At 42.4% G+C, this 15,082-nt stretch overlaps 1 protein-coding gene across 2 annotated transcripts in view; it reads right to left on the bottom strand.

The window, feature by feature from the left end:
* The window catches only part of negr1 (neuronal growth regulator 1), a 179,023-nt gene that overhangs the window by 40,420 nt on the left and 123,521 nt on the right, over positions 1-15,082 (bottom strand). For both annotated transcript variants that reach the window (XM_033621702.2, XM_033621701.2), the window contains exon 6: positions 12,928-13,076. In XM_033621702.2, coding sequence (XP_033477593.1) covers positions 12,928-13,076 — 149 coding nt within the window. The remainder of the gene's footprint in view (positions 1-12,927; positions 13,077-15,082) is intronic.

Genomic DNA, 15,082 nt, shown 5'->3' with positions numbered 1-15,082 from the left:
GAAGGCCTGAAGGGGTGTTTTGATTGGGTGAAAAACATTGATCACACTTCTGGTATGCTACACAACTGGCCGTTTCTCCGTTTCATGTCCTCCTTTTTAGGTCGTATGAACCGACGGGAGAATAAGCAAAAAAAAAAAAAAAGGAGGGAACTTTAAGTCTGCCTTTGATCCCTCTATGGACGAAACTCAAGAGTCCCAATCTGATTACCTTATGAACTCATTTCAGGCTGAGCCACTGGTGGCATTTGGGAGATGGAATAATGTCACATCCAGAAATGTTCAGTCCAGTGTGTCAAACTACTGGAGCTGAGAGTGTCCAAGGAAGGACGGCGGCAAACACATCTTCTTTACTTTTGAAGTGCACGAGTAAAATGTCACAGCGAGTAGATCTTATGCTTCATCACATATATGGTAAAGATGTTGCCGCAGATTGTTGTTACAGAAGGAAACATGTTTAGCTAAGAATGAATTATGTAAAAACTAATAGACTGATGAGAGATGCAAAAAGGTGCAGGAAATAAAAGTGATATGTATGATTTTTATGACGCAACACATAGATGTTGATAAGGTTACTGAAGGACTCAAAAATCCCTCCATCCATCATCTGTAACCACTTATTCTATTCAGGATTGCAGGGGGGCTGGAGCCAATCCCAGCTGACATTGGGCAAGAGGTGAGGCACACCCTGGATATATCGACAGACAACCATTCACACTCACATTCACATCTATGGGCAATCGAAATCACCAACCATCCTAGCCTGCATGTCTTTGGGCTGCAGTAGGAAGTCTGAGAATCCAATAATAACCCATGCTCACAAGAGGAGAACATGCCAACTCCCTACAGAAGGGCCCCAGCTGGCCGATGGGTTCACTGCATGACCGTGCCGCCCATCGACTCAAAAACTACTTTGCCAATTCCTTTGATTTCCGATTTACAAAGCTAAAAAGCCAAATCCACACTCGGCTGTGCAGCATCAATTATTTAATGCAACGGTGCTATAAAGATATCACTGTAATGTAAACATTAGTGCCCATTTGATCTGAAGTTTGAGACAAATAAATAAATAGCAAGGCTTTCTGTTTGGTAAACAAGCACTTAATTCAAGATAAGCTGTGACCAGCTTTGTGCAGTGACTCACTTGGGGAGTGGAGTCTGGGATCTGTGGCAAAGCAAAGCTGTTCCTTACCATGTGAGCTCAACTCAAAGTGATGCAGTGGTCGGACTTGTAGGTTTTTTTTTCAGCTTTGCGTTTTTTTTTTTTGGCACACGAACAGTGCGACTCACACCCGCAGCTAAAGAACTAAAGAACTATATATTTATACTCCTCACAAAAGGTAAAAACCACCGTCTTCCAGAGGACTTCATGGTGGAGGAGGAGCTTATCTGTCACAAGGGAAACCATGGCAGCCATGATTACACCTCACACATCCACACACAAAAAGAACACTACCTCATGTTGTTGAAGTGACGACTGTATCTAGGCCATGCAATAGTGCAGAAGCCTGCTTAGACTCTCCATTTTTAATCCATTTACATGGAAACTCAGTATGGTTATTTCAATTGTGGGGCTAAAGGCTGCACAGTCGTCTACACCCTGCTTTCAATCTGTGGCTGCTCTGTCACTTTTCAGAGGTGCTCTAACAACTGTGTAATCACTGTGATGCTGTTTAAAAGGCCATCGTTATGCCAACAACAATACATTTGCTTTCATTTGATTTCATCATTCTTTTTGATGGGGAAACTGTGTAGGAATCAGTATTCATACGTGAAATGATATGCCTCTTCTCTTGGTATATTGGTGGAGAAATGGTCGAATACATCTTTTCTTCCACAAATGTTTCCACTTTAAGTACTCCTGGGGGAGCCCGTATGTGGAGACAGTTTCTTTTTAGTTCTCTCTTCAAACAGGCAGGCGGGTGCTATCTGATTAATACTTGAGTACGAATTCACCAGTGAATCATTTCTTGAGCTCTCAGACACTCGTCCGTTACTGTGGAACATATCTTTTGACATGCAATCTCTCCCTCATAGCTCTACACTGACTTGGGCTCTTTCTCTCATTCAGCTGAGCAACGCATCATTTCACGCACTGTATATGGCAGTCGACCTTGCACAGCCTGCTCACTTGCAAGATAAAACACATTAGTTTTCACAGCTATTTTATTTCATGGATTGCTATTCTCTTTGTTCTCTGCAGACGGGATAATGCGAGAGATTTATAGGACATGATTTGTAGGAACCAGTGTTCATGTGGGGGCCCCACTCAGAGTTTAGCTCAACACTAGCATAATGAGGAGCTAACACCAAAGCTGTGATTTTAGGACTCTAGACTCAGACACTGTGCGATATGTGAGGAGTGTTCCGAGATGCAGCAAAAAGGCAAAAATGTGTTGAACATTTCGATTTGTAGAGTATTTGTGCCAAAAGCCAGCACCTCATGAATTACATGCTGAGTCAATAATATTGATCGTAATCCTATCAAAACCCCTCACACAGAATATGGCCATCTTTGTGCTATAGTGAAGTATAAATCTCACTTAGTACCCCTTAAAGGAAAAGGTAGGAGGAGGATGCTCCAAAGATACTTCTGATTCCCTTCACTGCTCCATTTGAGTGCATTATTCTTCATGCAGGGAGACGCTTCTTGTGTAAACTCTTTAGCTATTCTGTCATAGTTTTTCCTCACTGATCCCTCAATGATGATGATGGAGTAGTCGGTGTTAAAGACTGTGTTAATATGTGAGCCAGCAAATTAGTTATTCATCCTATGTCCTTTTTAATGCTGTCCAGAGAGTGTATCATCCTGTGAGCATCCACTGGGCTCAGTCATCCAGGGATGAGCATTCCTAGCAGTGCATCTGGCCTCCTACAGGAGTCAGTGAGGGTGGGTGGGTATAAAGTCCACTGCCCGCTGGGCTGCAGGATGAACACTCGGCTACAGCGCCAAACATTTCCTCATCGCAGTGCGACGGGAAAATGTTAATGGCTTTTCTGATTGCCTAAATATGGAAATTCAGACATTCAAATGATAGGTAAATGGCGCAACACTGTAAGGGTGCTTTTGGGGGGAAAATAAAGGACACCGCAACCTCGCCATGTTGAATTTATTCTGCATATTTTGATGTGTGGCTATTTGAAAACTGAAACACCTAAAAGCTATGTCAAAATACTCTATTGTGTTCATCTTAAAAAGTCTTGAAACACAATCAGGAAAAAAAGCGATGAGTATTGCCGGGATCCAGCTGGGTTTATGAGCAATGTAGACAAATAAACAGAAGAAAAAGCAATTTTACCCAAAGATGAAAACAACTTGCTAAAACATGCCTTCCAATCCCCACATGGCTTCAGCATTATTTCCCTGCATTTTAAGCTGCAATCACACACACACACACACACACACACACACACACACACACATTTTTGGGTTTCACCTTTAGCACCCATTTTCCTGCATCTCTGCTCCATGACTCAGGTACAATCACACGGTGTGGGAACAAACAACATCATCAACAACAATGGCAGATGAGGAGACATGTCGAAATGACACCTACACATGTGGTGATTGATAAGCGTGACAAACGAACACGACGTTCATTAACCAAGTAGCCAGCAGTGTCTCTCTTGCCTGAGGGAGGCTGAGCAGTGACGGAGAGTAGGAGGGAGAGAGGGGGGAGAGACAGAGAGAGGGAGAGAGTAACTCTTTTTCTTCCCCATCAGTCTCTTCCGATTACTGCTCGGGGAGGGGAGGAGGGGAGAGGAGAAAGGAGGAAATGAAGGCAGAGGTATAGGCGGAGAAAATCTCCTCCAGGGCTAAGCCGAGGTGGGCTGGGGGATAAGAGCTTGACCAATTAAGCTGGAGGACTCCTCAGAAAATTGGAGTGAACAGCCTCAGTCTTTTCATCGAAGTTCACTTCCATCTAGCACATGAAATGGGAAGCTGAAATAGGGACTGCCAGCTTGGTGATTGTTATACTTCAGCTGAAATCATGAGGTGTGCGAGTGTGTATATATAGTACTGTATATGTGTACACTCGAGAAGAGACTGTCAGAAACAGAACCTGCAGATGCTTTGGCACATTTAAAAAAAATAAATATTTTTTTCTTTATCCTCTTACTCAGCAAGAATACCCTGGAAACTTGCATTAAAGAATAAAGGTTATATAGAGTGTCTGTTTGGCCTGACAACAGTCTACAGAAACTCAGATGCATGACTTATGGATGTCTCAGCAGGAGCCCCGGTTTGTGCCTCATGTATTACTGTTACATTCAAGTCACAGGTCTGAGCATTCAGTTTAATGAAAAATAAATACCCAGTAATCTTTGAAAAACCCAAAAGGTGTTTCAGCAGCACTCACTGTTGTTCTGAATGCCCTTGCTCTGCTGTAAACACAAACTATTAACCCATTATTTTGTATGAAACTTTGTATGAAAACTTTGAGCCTTCTTCAAGATCAACAATCATACTGAGACACACGTACACCGATCTGTAATATGGGCCACACCTTTGTCATACACAGTCACACAGCTGACAGTGGTTAGATAGTCATGCCACAGCATTAGGCTTGAGCATAGAAACAATTTTGAGGCCGTCAATAAATCAATACCTTTAAACCAAAATGTTGTCAGGATATTATTATCATCAGCTGTGTGACATAGGTGTGGTCCATATAACAGATCAGTTTACCTGAGTCTCAATATGGTTGTTGATCTTAAAGAAGACCCAACATCATCAAAATAAAATAAATGCATATGTAGCCAGAGTATGCCACACTTGTTTTCTACAATCACATATATATTTACTATCAGTTATATCCTCCTGAGACCTGAACTTATGTTTGGTATGCATTTCTAATTTCTCCTAGCTATTTGGGAACAGCAGGACCCGATAAGTATAAAACACTTAACTAGGGATGCGCGCGATTAGTCGTCTAAAAGATTAAATGTCCGCCCCCTCGCTAGTTGGCACCAGAAATATTAGTTGGTTAAACCAATCAGTGTTTTATTCATGTACAAGGTGGCTTAACTGAGATGCAGCCGCCTGCCACTAGTGGGGGCTGCAGAGCCATCAGACAGCAGTCCCCCTCCCCACAGTAATGCTCAAGTAGACTGGAGTTTTAAAACAGCATGGTGGGAAATTGGCGAGATGTCCTCTCACAAAACCAGCACAGTTTGGACTTTGATCTAGATAATGAAAACAATGTAGGCTGTGTCAGAAGAAACTGGCATATAATCACTCGACTGGAGCAATGTGCAACCACATTGGTATCCTGCATGGAACAATGGCAGCTGCAGCTAGTGGTGCTAGCCACACTCCGACCAATTTGACATTGTTCACCCGGAGACGATGTGATCTCGCTTGGTCTGAGAAGATAACGCAGCTCATCACGACAATGACCTCGCAAGATTTGCTTACACTTAACTTTGTTGAAGGTAAAGGCTTTAGGAAGTTAATGGTATATGCTAAATTTTGATCGTTTTCTGAGTGTATTCCTTTTTTTTAGAGGACTAGTCTTAATTAAAATTTTTGTTAAGTCAACAGAGAAATTAGTCGCCAGGAACATCCCCACACTAAACATTGTCAACAATAATTAAGTCCCAATGTCCTCAAATGAGACGATAATAAAATCCCTATTACCTTAAACGTGACAACAGTAAAATAAACAAGTTTTAACCATAAAATGTGATCAGGTTTTGTTCACTTTTGTGTCAGGATCGGCTGCAGACTGACTTGCCATCTTGTTTTTACATAGATTAGTGAATTGTGCTCTTACTGCCACTAGACTGCACAAAGTGTCCACAAACAAGGACAACAGGTCTGAATTAAGTAGAATGAAGTGTAAGGTCAAGTTAACCCAAAATGTGACGACACAGGGTCTCAGGAGGATAAACTTACAAAGTGAGCAAGGAAATCTGCCATTTCTGGCTACCATCTTTGGATGAGGAAAACAATGCACAACATGGTTAAAAATACTTGTTTATTGTTGCAGTGGCTAGAATATGTTTTTATCCAGATGGTTTGAAGAGTGTTTGAGGAGTCTGAAAATACACTCAGAGCAGCTGTAAGTGTTGTTAAACAGCCTTGAATGTAGTAGTAATACACAAGAGACACAAAGTGGGTCTCGCTCAGCAGTACAACTGTTAACGGGTAAAACAAAAATAACATTTTTTAATAGATTAATCATTAACTGAAGATTATGCTGATGAACAATTAACACAGAATGCAACACGCACGTTCGTAATGCTCCGTGTGTTTGTGTTTTTGTTCAATGGCAGGCTGTATTCGTTATCAACATTTCGTCACGGTGTGTTAATTCCAAGCATTTTACCCCTCCTGTCTGTAACGGTTTGGGGCTGTGGAAGCAGCAGGGCCTTTTTTTTTTCTTCCATTCTTTCCTACTCTACTCTGCTTTTGTGCCAGATTTCCACATACTCCAAACAAAAAGAACATCATGTCTTTCAGGATAACTTTGTTTCAGTTAAGAGCAAATTTTATGTAGTTTACACAGATGCTCATGTTTAAATGCAGTCAGTAGTCAGTTTTTGCAAGCAAATCCGACTGAAATGCTCACGCTGCGGAGACTGCTGGAGTAATTCTTACACAAACATTTGCAAACAGCACCAGCACTAATGGTACATAAACTTGTGGACATATGAATGAAACTACTGTATATTGTAAATAATAACAGACCGGCTGACTGTAACATGTAGCCACAAACAACATACTATTGAGCTCTGTCTAATTCATGGCACTGACTATGATTTTAACTGCCATGTCAAATAAACCCAATGAGTAAATCAAAAAACAAATCAGCAGATAACCTACTGTGGCTCATGTCTGCCCTCACTCGCTCCTGCTTTTGTATGAAAATGGCATCCTTCTTTTTTATTCACTGCAGGTTGTTTGTTCCAGTGCTACTGCTTTGGTTTTGTACAATTCAAACTGACAAAAAAAACCAATTACGCCATAATTTTCTCTGAAAGCTGATACCTGATTACTTTTCTGTTGTTACAGTGAAGCTATTGAGAGAAAACCCGTGTCGTGTGATTAAATCTAACTGACTGAAAATAAATCACAGCAGGAACTAGACCTGCGCAAGCTCTGGTTCAGTTGTAATCAATTAAACACAAATATTCCATTTGCGAACATATAGGGAGGCACAAAAACCCTCCCATGTTTATTTCTGATCATTTCTATGCCATTATTCAAGCCTATTATCGTATTCACTTCATTACACCTTTGTATCTTAACAACTGTTTAGAAGTACAGACAATTGTGACGAGTGCTTTTCGACTGTATTATTTGTTCATTCACTGATGACACTGGGTATTGTGTTATTCAAAAAGCGATCAGGTATAAAAAGCTTTGTGCACCCACAAACACACACACACTACTCCAACAAGTAGTGACAAAGAGGTTGCTTTCTTTCTGCTCCAAAGAACCCAGTTTGTGTTTTACCACAGCTTTAAACACACAGCTTAAAGTGGTACTTAGCTGAAAGAGATCACAATCCCTGACTAATGGTTTAACAGCACAAAAACCCACATGGTCTAACACAACTGGCAGAAACTGAATCCCAACCAGCACAGCAGCACACAGTGAGGACACGGCCGTCCAACTCGTTTCAAAAAATGCAGAAATTAGTCAGAACCCACCGTGTCAACATGTGCACAAAGCCAGGCTGCAAATTCTGCTTTTCATCCTTGTTTTATTTGAAACGCAAACCAAACAAGCTGTCTTCCAGTGGCTGCTTTGGATGGAAGGCAAATGTGTTTACTTTCCCTGGGAGAAGGCTTTCCAGAGTCACAGTTCATCTCATCAGTGATAATGGCAAACCTTTTCCTGGACTGATTTAAAGTGACGCTGTTAGGTTAAAACAAAAAGGATTTACGCCGCTGAAGGATAAGCGCCCCTCAACTTCAGCATCTTGACGGGAGACTAATGAAACTGAGCCCTGAATGTTTTTCCATTTATATTTAATCTTTGTTTACCCAGTGGCTTTATTTGAATGGGGATGACCCTCACTTGACTTCACTTGTCACTGGACCTCATAGTGTAATAGAAACATCCAAAGAAACTACTGTATACATACATAAACACTCAATTCCTCCACCGCAAACCACCCACATTGTGTTCCCACTTAAAATTCTCCTCGATGTATGATGCTCTATCAAATATGCATGCCCCTTTTCCCCCTTCCCATCTTGCTCATCAATAGCTATCGACTGGTTCTAAAATAGCAATCCAAAGTCACCCGTGGTGAAATCTAACCTCTGGGTTTTGTTATTTGCGTCGACGTACCAGTGAGAGTGCGCTGCGGCAATTGCTTGCCATTTCTCATTAAGCGCGACAGCAGAATTGGCCTCTCTTCCATAAGTGGAGATCATGAGAGAGGAAGGGAGGGATAGGAGACGCCGTGTGTGTGAGAGAAAGAGGATGATAGAGAGGAAGAATGAGAGATGGGATGGTGGTGGTGGTGGTGGTGGTGGTGGTGGTGGGGGGGGGGGGGGGGGGGGGGGGGGGGGGCGACGACAAAGGAATGAGAGAGTAAGAGAGTGAGATAAGAGAATCAGAGAGACAAAGCCACGATAGAGAGACAGACAAAGAGATAAAGAGAGGGAATGGAGGAGAGAGAAGTTGGGGGTGGCAGCACAGGAAGCTGCCTCCTCTGACTATTCTGAGGGTTTCTTTGCAGCTCTGCCTTTGAGGCCTCGCTAGTGTCACATTAAGATCATCCATTTGAGGATCTGAGACAAGCCTTTGATGTTCTTTGTGCATACACAAACAGGAGAGTGGAGAGCTCCTTTGACAATTGCCAACTCTACAGAAATATCTTTTTGTATTGTGAGTCTCTGGCCTGCTAGGGACAATGTTATCATCAGAGGGTGCAGCGCAAACTGGTGAATAATTTAATTCACCTGTTCATATTTCATCACTGAATACATTAAATGGAATTTTTCTTTTTTTTCCACCCACAGTCGCTCTAAAACGTTGGTGAAAAACATGTTCCCCAACTCCTTGCTGTCACTGCTTTTTTCCGATGGTGGACAAAATAACTGAAATGGCTCACCGAGACGGCTCGGAGAAAAAAAAAGTGGAATGCTCTTGAACAAGTTCGTGAATGTGTGTAGACGGATATTGTAACATTCTTAAAGAAGGAAAAGTGTCTTGTTCTTTCAACAATGAAAGTGGTTGAAAGCCACTTCCAATAGAGATTCACAGATGAGTACATGCAGTGGGTGAAGCAACTGTGGACTGCAGACTAGAATTTGAAAAGGAAAAAGAAAATAAAAAAAGCGGAGAGGAGTTCTTCTTTTGAAATACGGGAAAATTATGATGTAACCCTGACTGTGCACCAGGATCCAAAAAGCTTTGTATTTCTTTGCTGTTAATTGACCTGTTGACAGACCTTGGCTGTTAAGCACTACAATGGGAATAAGCCTAAGGGCATTTTAAAGGTGCTTTCATTCTTTCTGATAATTTCTATGTTTTGAGCTTCCCGAACATAACAGGCCTATTTAAGGATCATAAGAGCTTCAATCAGCCATTGAAATCACCAGTAAGCCCTGTAATAGACCGACCACTTGTCCAGGCCAGTGTGTATACTGCCTCTTGTACCAGTCAGCGGACCTTGTGACTGTTGAGATGGCTGCAAGTCTAAAACTACTGTGTTTTTTAGCAGGTGGCAGCTATTGTTTGGAGGCTTTTTAAACTCAAACCCATCAAAACAATTCAAAGACAGTTTTCTAACACCACACAACCTTTCTCGGTCCTCATGGGTGAACCTAGGTCACCTCATTCAGTGGCATCTGCCTTTGTGTGATTGCTTCTTTATCAAGCTTTTCAGATTAACTGATCCCACAGTTACTTGCTTTGTTAAGGTCATAATGTACAATTTTGCTTGGGCTCTATCATAAAGGTTTTCATCCAGTTATACATTTCATGCCCTTTCTTCTCCACAATGGACGCCTCCCATTGTACTGCACATGTGATGATGGCCTTCTCTACTGTTGGCCTGGGTAAAGAGTTCACCGTCATGTGCCTCCTCAAATACATATGAAGTAGAGATGAACAGATTTGAATTTACTTGGGCAATTTCTGATTTTTTAAAAGTCTAACCTGCTGATCCCAATTTTGGCTGATTTCAATTTCTTTCTTCCCTTGTAAGAACGCTAATTGACAGCAAAACAAAACAGGAGTGTAGCAATACAGGTATTTGTATTGATCCGTTCACTAGGAGGCTTTCGGTTCGGTCTATTACTATTCTATTACATTTGGGAAAAAATACACAACTTGAGTCGTGTTTACTGTAATGTTCTCAGTGCAACCCTGCTCAACAAGGTTGCCCACACTATGAACACACAACATGTCGTCTGCCCCTCCCACCCCCCACCTCCAAACCAGAATACTCTACTCCAGTCAGACACACTGGGAGGCAGCTATGCTAAGCTAGCTCATTGCAATATGGTTAGTAACGCCATTATCAGATCAGAAATAGAAGATCTTCCGATAACCAATAGGTCTGGCGTCAGCAGACACTTTGGTTTCGCTGTTTATTAGGAGGACGATGGCAAGAGAGCAGTGGACTTTAAAAAAAAGAAGGTATGTATCATCTGCAACACGACAGCAGTTACATCAGTGGGATTACTTCAAACATGGCAACTTACTTAGGTCAATGTAACTCCAGTGAGTATGTATTTTTACATTTTCACTGACCAGTGGATACTAGGTCAAAAACCCCTGAGGATCATGTTCCGCCAGGACAGCTATCATGGTGTCAGAAGTGCTAGATGGACAAGTTAGACTAATTTTAGTTGGCCCAAGGCCAAGTTAAATTTGGCAAAGCGCCATTTAGGTAAGAGTATACGTGCCACCACCATCCTACAAAAGCTGTGTCTCTCTCTGTTCACTTCATCACACATAGCTTCTGCATGTAGCCATTGTTGATCTGAGCTCGTGATAAACGTGCATTAAGAAAGAACTCCGTGATCGGCCTCATCCTTGCATTCTCCAGATCATCACAGAAACACCTACTCTCAGTGTCAATTGGTGGAACTAGACAAAAACAGGGAGCAACACAAGCTACAAGCTACAAGCTACTGTTCTCCCTGCAGCATTTAGACAGCCATTTCCCAAATGACTCAAAAGAATCTTGAAGCCGACTGGTAACGTTAACATTACAATTACAGATGTAATTGCAGATGTGAGACTTGACTCTGTAGTGGAAAACACAGGCTTTACGAACATGCTTTGCGTTATTGAGCGCCGTTACAATATTCCTTCAGGAGCCCGTTTCAAAATAAAAGCCCAAATTATGATGTTAGTTAGTTAGATTGAAAAAATCTCTGGCATTTCAGAAACAAAACAGTTCTATCTGAATTTGTTTATAACAGCAACATGACATTTAATAGTTTGTAAGGAGCTGTTTCTGTTTTTCATGTTGCTAAGAGGACAGCCCAAAAGATGTATTAAAGTCAAAAACATCATACTCAATGATTTCTATCATACTTTTTTTGCTGTTACTAAAACATACTAAACTGTGACACTACTGTGACGTATCGAACCGAACTGTGAATTTTGTGAGCTGAAGATATTTGCATACACATATAACAAACATAGTTGGAACTCTTCTTGAAAACCACTGGAAACTTGGCTTGGTGAGTGTCTCATTAAGCATCCAGAAATATCTAAGTAAAAATAAATGTTCTTAACTATTAGAAAACCTTGTTCAAAAACAGCTTATTTGGCTGCTCAAACCAATTCTCAGTATTGTGGGGGTGTAATTAGATCACGCTTGACTGACAGCTCCCTTTCAGCTCAGCTTTAACATTTTATTTTCCTTTCAGTCACTAGTGTTAAAACATTTTACTGCCTTGGAATAAACTAATGTTACCAAATCTATCTAATGGACCCCACTTGGTAAAAGCTGACTTGTAAACTAAGTTACCACAGTCACCACCACCATGACCAGTGCATCTCTAATATTCAGTCCAACAGCCCCCACCAGGAGTGTATAATGTGGCCAGAGGGTCATATTATCTGTCCAAGATCTCCCCCCTCTGTGCAGACACCCTGACCAACTAGAAGAAGTTCCCAGTGCAGTGACATGGACATTATCCTTCACTGGCCTCCCACCAGTGAACACAGCTACTTGTGTTTGCTGGATGCTCCACCGAGCTAGAGGTTCGGCTGCCCAGGGATTCAGCCTGGGTCTCTGCCATGGTAGACCAGTGTTTGTGCCTGTTGTTGTGGAAACTTTTGCTGTCTTAGTTTCAGGGTGTTTAGCAAACAATCTGTTTTTTTTTTTCAGTATCTCAATTTATGCAAAACGCTTCTTTAACTATGTTAAATAATTCTGCAGTCTAATACTGATGCACCAGCAGCTTGGCCTCTGATTATTTGGCCTCTTCGGGTCTCTGTTAGATGCCTCATGGCGTCTTGAAAACTATGAAAGGGCTGATTCTCAGACCTCTTTAAAATCTGAGTCATACTGCTACTTGGCATTCAACTTAGCACTGCTGACCTGTGTAGCTGCCTTTGTAATTGCGATGCTGTAACCTCAAAGCTAAATTTCTTTCTCAGGTGGTGTTTTTGTCCAGTACACATGCAGATGTAGAATTTAAAAGCAGATGCACTACAACAAACACCCACACTCACACCCACATACAGATTTCACAACCATAACAAACAATCAACGTTCACAAAACTGATGACTTGGAAGTAAGAAACCACTTCTACTGGTTATGTATGGGCACCCAGTTGCAGCACTGGGTTTGACTTTACCTTTTATCCTATATCAAGGATGCTGCAGCCAAAATGAAAACACATCTGAGGGCACAAACCCCCACTGACATCTACAACACTCCCTCAGCCCTCTCACTCCTCACCACTCCAGTTAGCCACAAGCAGATAGAATGACAACTTACGAATGAGAGGCACACTGGCATTAGCCGTCCCTAGCTTGTTGGAGGCGACACATGTGTAGTTCCCGTAACGATCCTCTGTCATGTTGGTCACTGTGAGGACTGATCTGGAGCTGAGGCTCTTGATGTCGATGCCTTGACCCTTGATAATCCTGAAAACAGAGCACAAGCACAACAAATGAAGCTTTTCTTTCTCAGCCACACACAAAAGTGTCGGGGGGGAGGCGGCGGGAGTCAAGGACGGTACAAATGTTTGTCATCCTTTAGTAGATCCTCAGATTGTACAGTACTTCATCACCCTCTTCAACAGATCTATTTATCCCTTGGCCTGTCACGTCTGCCTTGGAGAAATGCCGTGAAGGACTGGGAAGGGAGAGAAATGACCCAGAGATGAACCAGCTGGGTGCCACTTGACACGTTGTTCATCGTTGTGTTGCAGGTGCAGGGGGATTACAATAAATTCTATTCCAGTTGTGCCAGGCATCTGCTCGGTGAAATTGACAAATGTTAAATTGTTTACTTTGGTGCTGGTGATGATCTTTAACAGCCTGTAGAGATTAAAATTCACTCTATAACGGCATATGCTGCGCATCCTGATTGTGAGATTACTGTAGATATTAAAGCTGAGTTTGTTTTCATCAGCTTCTGTCACTGCTACTGTTTCACATTTGGCATTACAAACCCGTAAAAAAAACCTCCAGAGAGGGAACATGTTTCTATCTTGGCCTTGCTGTGGCCCCCCATGATCTTGGCTCGAGTCTCTCTGAGAGGCACTCTGAGCTGAAACACTATGTGTGACCTTATGTCCAGCAAATATCCGCAAATCTGTTGTTCCCTCTCCCACGGCGACCTCCTCAAATGTTAGCTGAACATTCACTGATAATCTCTGCGGGAGTCTCGTCTCGTCGCTAGTTCAACATCAAACTACTCAATGCTCCCCTCTGTCATAGTGAAAGACCCCCCCCCCCCCACCCCCCCCCCCCACACACACACACCACCCCTCTACCCCTGCATACGCACACATAAACACTCACCCACTTCCATTCAAGAATGAAAGCAGCGAAACATCTAGAGAAAGATTGGGTTGTCAAAACTGTCACACTACTTCCGATAGAGACAAACTGGCAGAAGCACTACACTGATGGTATGGCTGCATCAACACAGAGCCAAAATAAGAAGTAGCCTTCATTCCCTGTGCACAGTAAATGATGCCTGGATCCAGACCTTTGAACTGACTGACTTGACTGAGGCCCTGTCTACACCTCTACAGATATTTTTGTAAACTGATATTTTCCTCCACATTTTTTGGCTCTGGTCTACACGCAGTTTGAGGTCACTGGCACAGAGACTTTTGTATCCATGTGGACATGAAAAATGGAGTACGCGAGGAACGAGAAACGCCATCTCCTCGATTTGCGCATGCCCATTGCTGCTTTGTGCAATGAGCATGCGTCTGACACAATTACAACGGTCTGAAGACTACTTTACACTAAGAGTTAGTATTGCTGCACCATTTCATGGATGAATGGAGGCATCTGCTGCACCCAGTGTCATTTGCACCACCTCATTGTCTGTTGTTTAAAGTCCACTACAAGTTTGGGATTATCAGGACTGATTGAACCAGAAGCTGGTGGGACAATGTTGAGATTGGGATAGTTGTTGAGGACTAGAAGGACGCTTTTGCATGCCCAGAGCATCACATGTATCACTGAGTGAGGTGCTTCGTCCTTATATCAGAGGGTAATCAATGATGAGGTGATTTCCAGTGTATGTGTTGAGAAAGATAACCTAGCCTGTACTCTTTGCTACCGATAACGGGAGACAGTGGACAGCTCTCCAGGGCGAGCGGCTGGTTGTTTTTGCTTTGTAGTGTGTACGTAGATATTTCGTAAAATGAAGGCTGTGTGGACAGAAATGTCTGTGTAAGTGGAGATAGGGCCTGATTTGTCTGGCATCATGACATTAAACAGCAGTTTCATCGTTGATGAACTATCAGGCGCTGTGGGGGGGAGTAATGATTAACCAATCAGCACCATGGGAGGGACTAACCCTGTTGTCAAGCCTTGTCAAGCTGTATGCCGAAACCAATGAGGAGCATAACAACAATGGTGCCTGTTCTAGACGAGACAGACACTGTTATCGAGGGTACTCTAAATCG

Source organism: Epinephelus lanceolatus, chromosome 6 (assembly GCF_041903045.1).
Source record: "Epinephelus lanceolatus isolate andai-2023 chromosome 6, ASM4190304v1, whole genome shotgun sequence".
NCBI classification, from domain to species: domain Eukaryota; kingdom Metazoa; phylum Chordata; class Actinopteri; order Perciformes; family Serranidae; genus Epinephelus; species Epinephelus lanceolatus.
The sequence above is the reverse complement of the archived record's forward strand: the minus strand, read 5'-3'. Positions and strand labels throughout refer to the sequence as shown.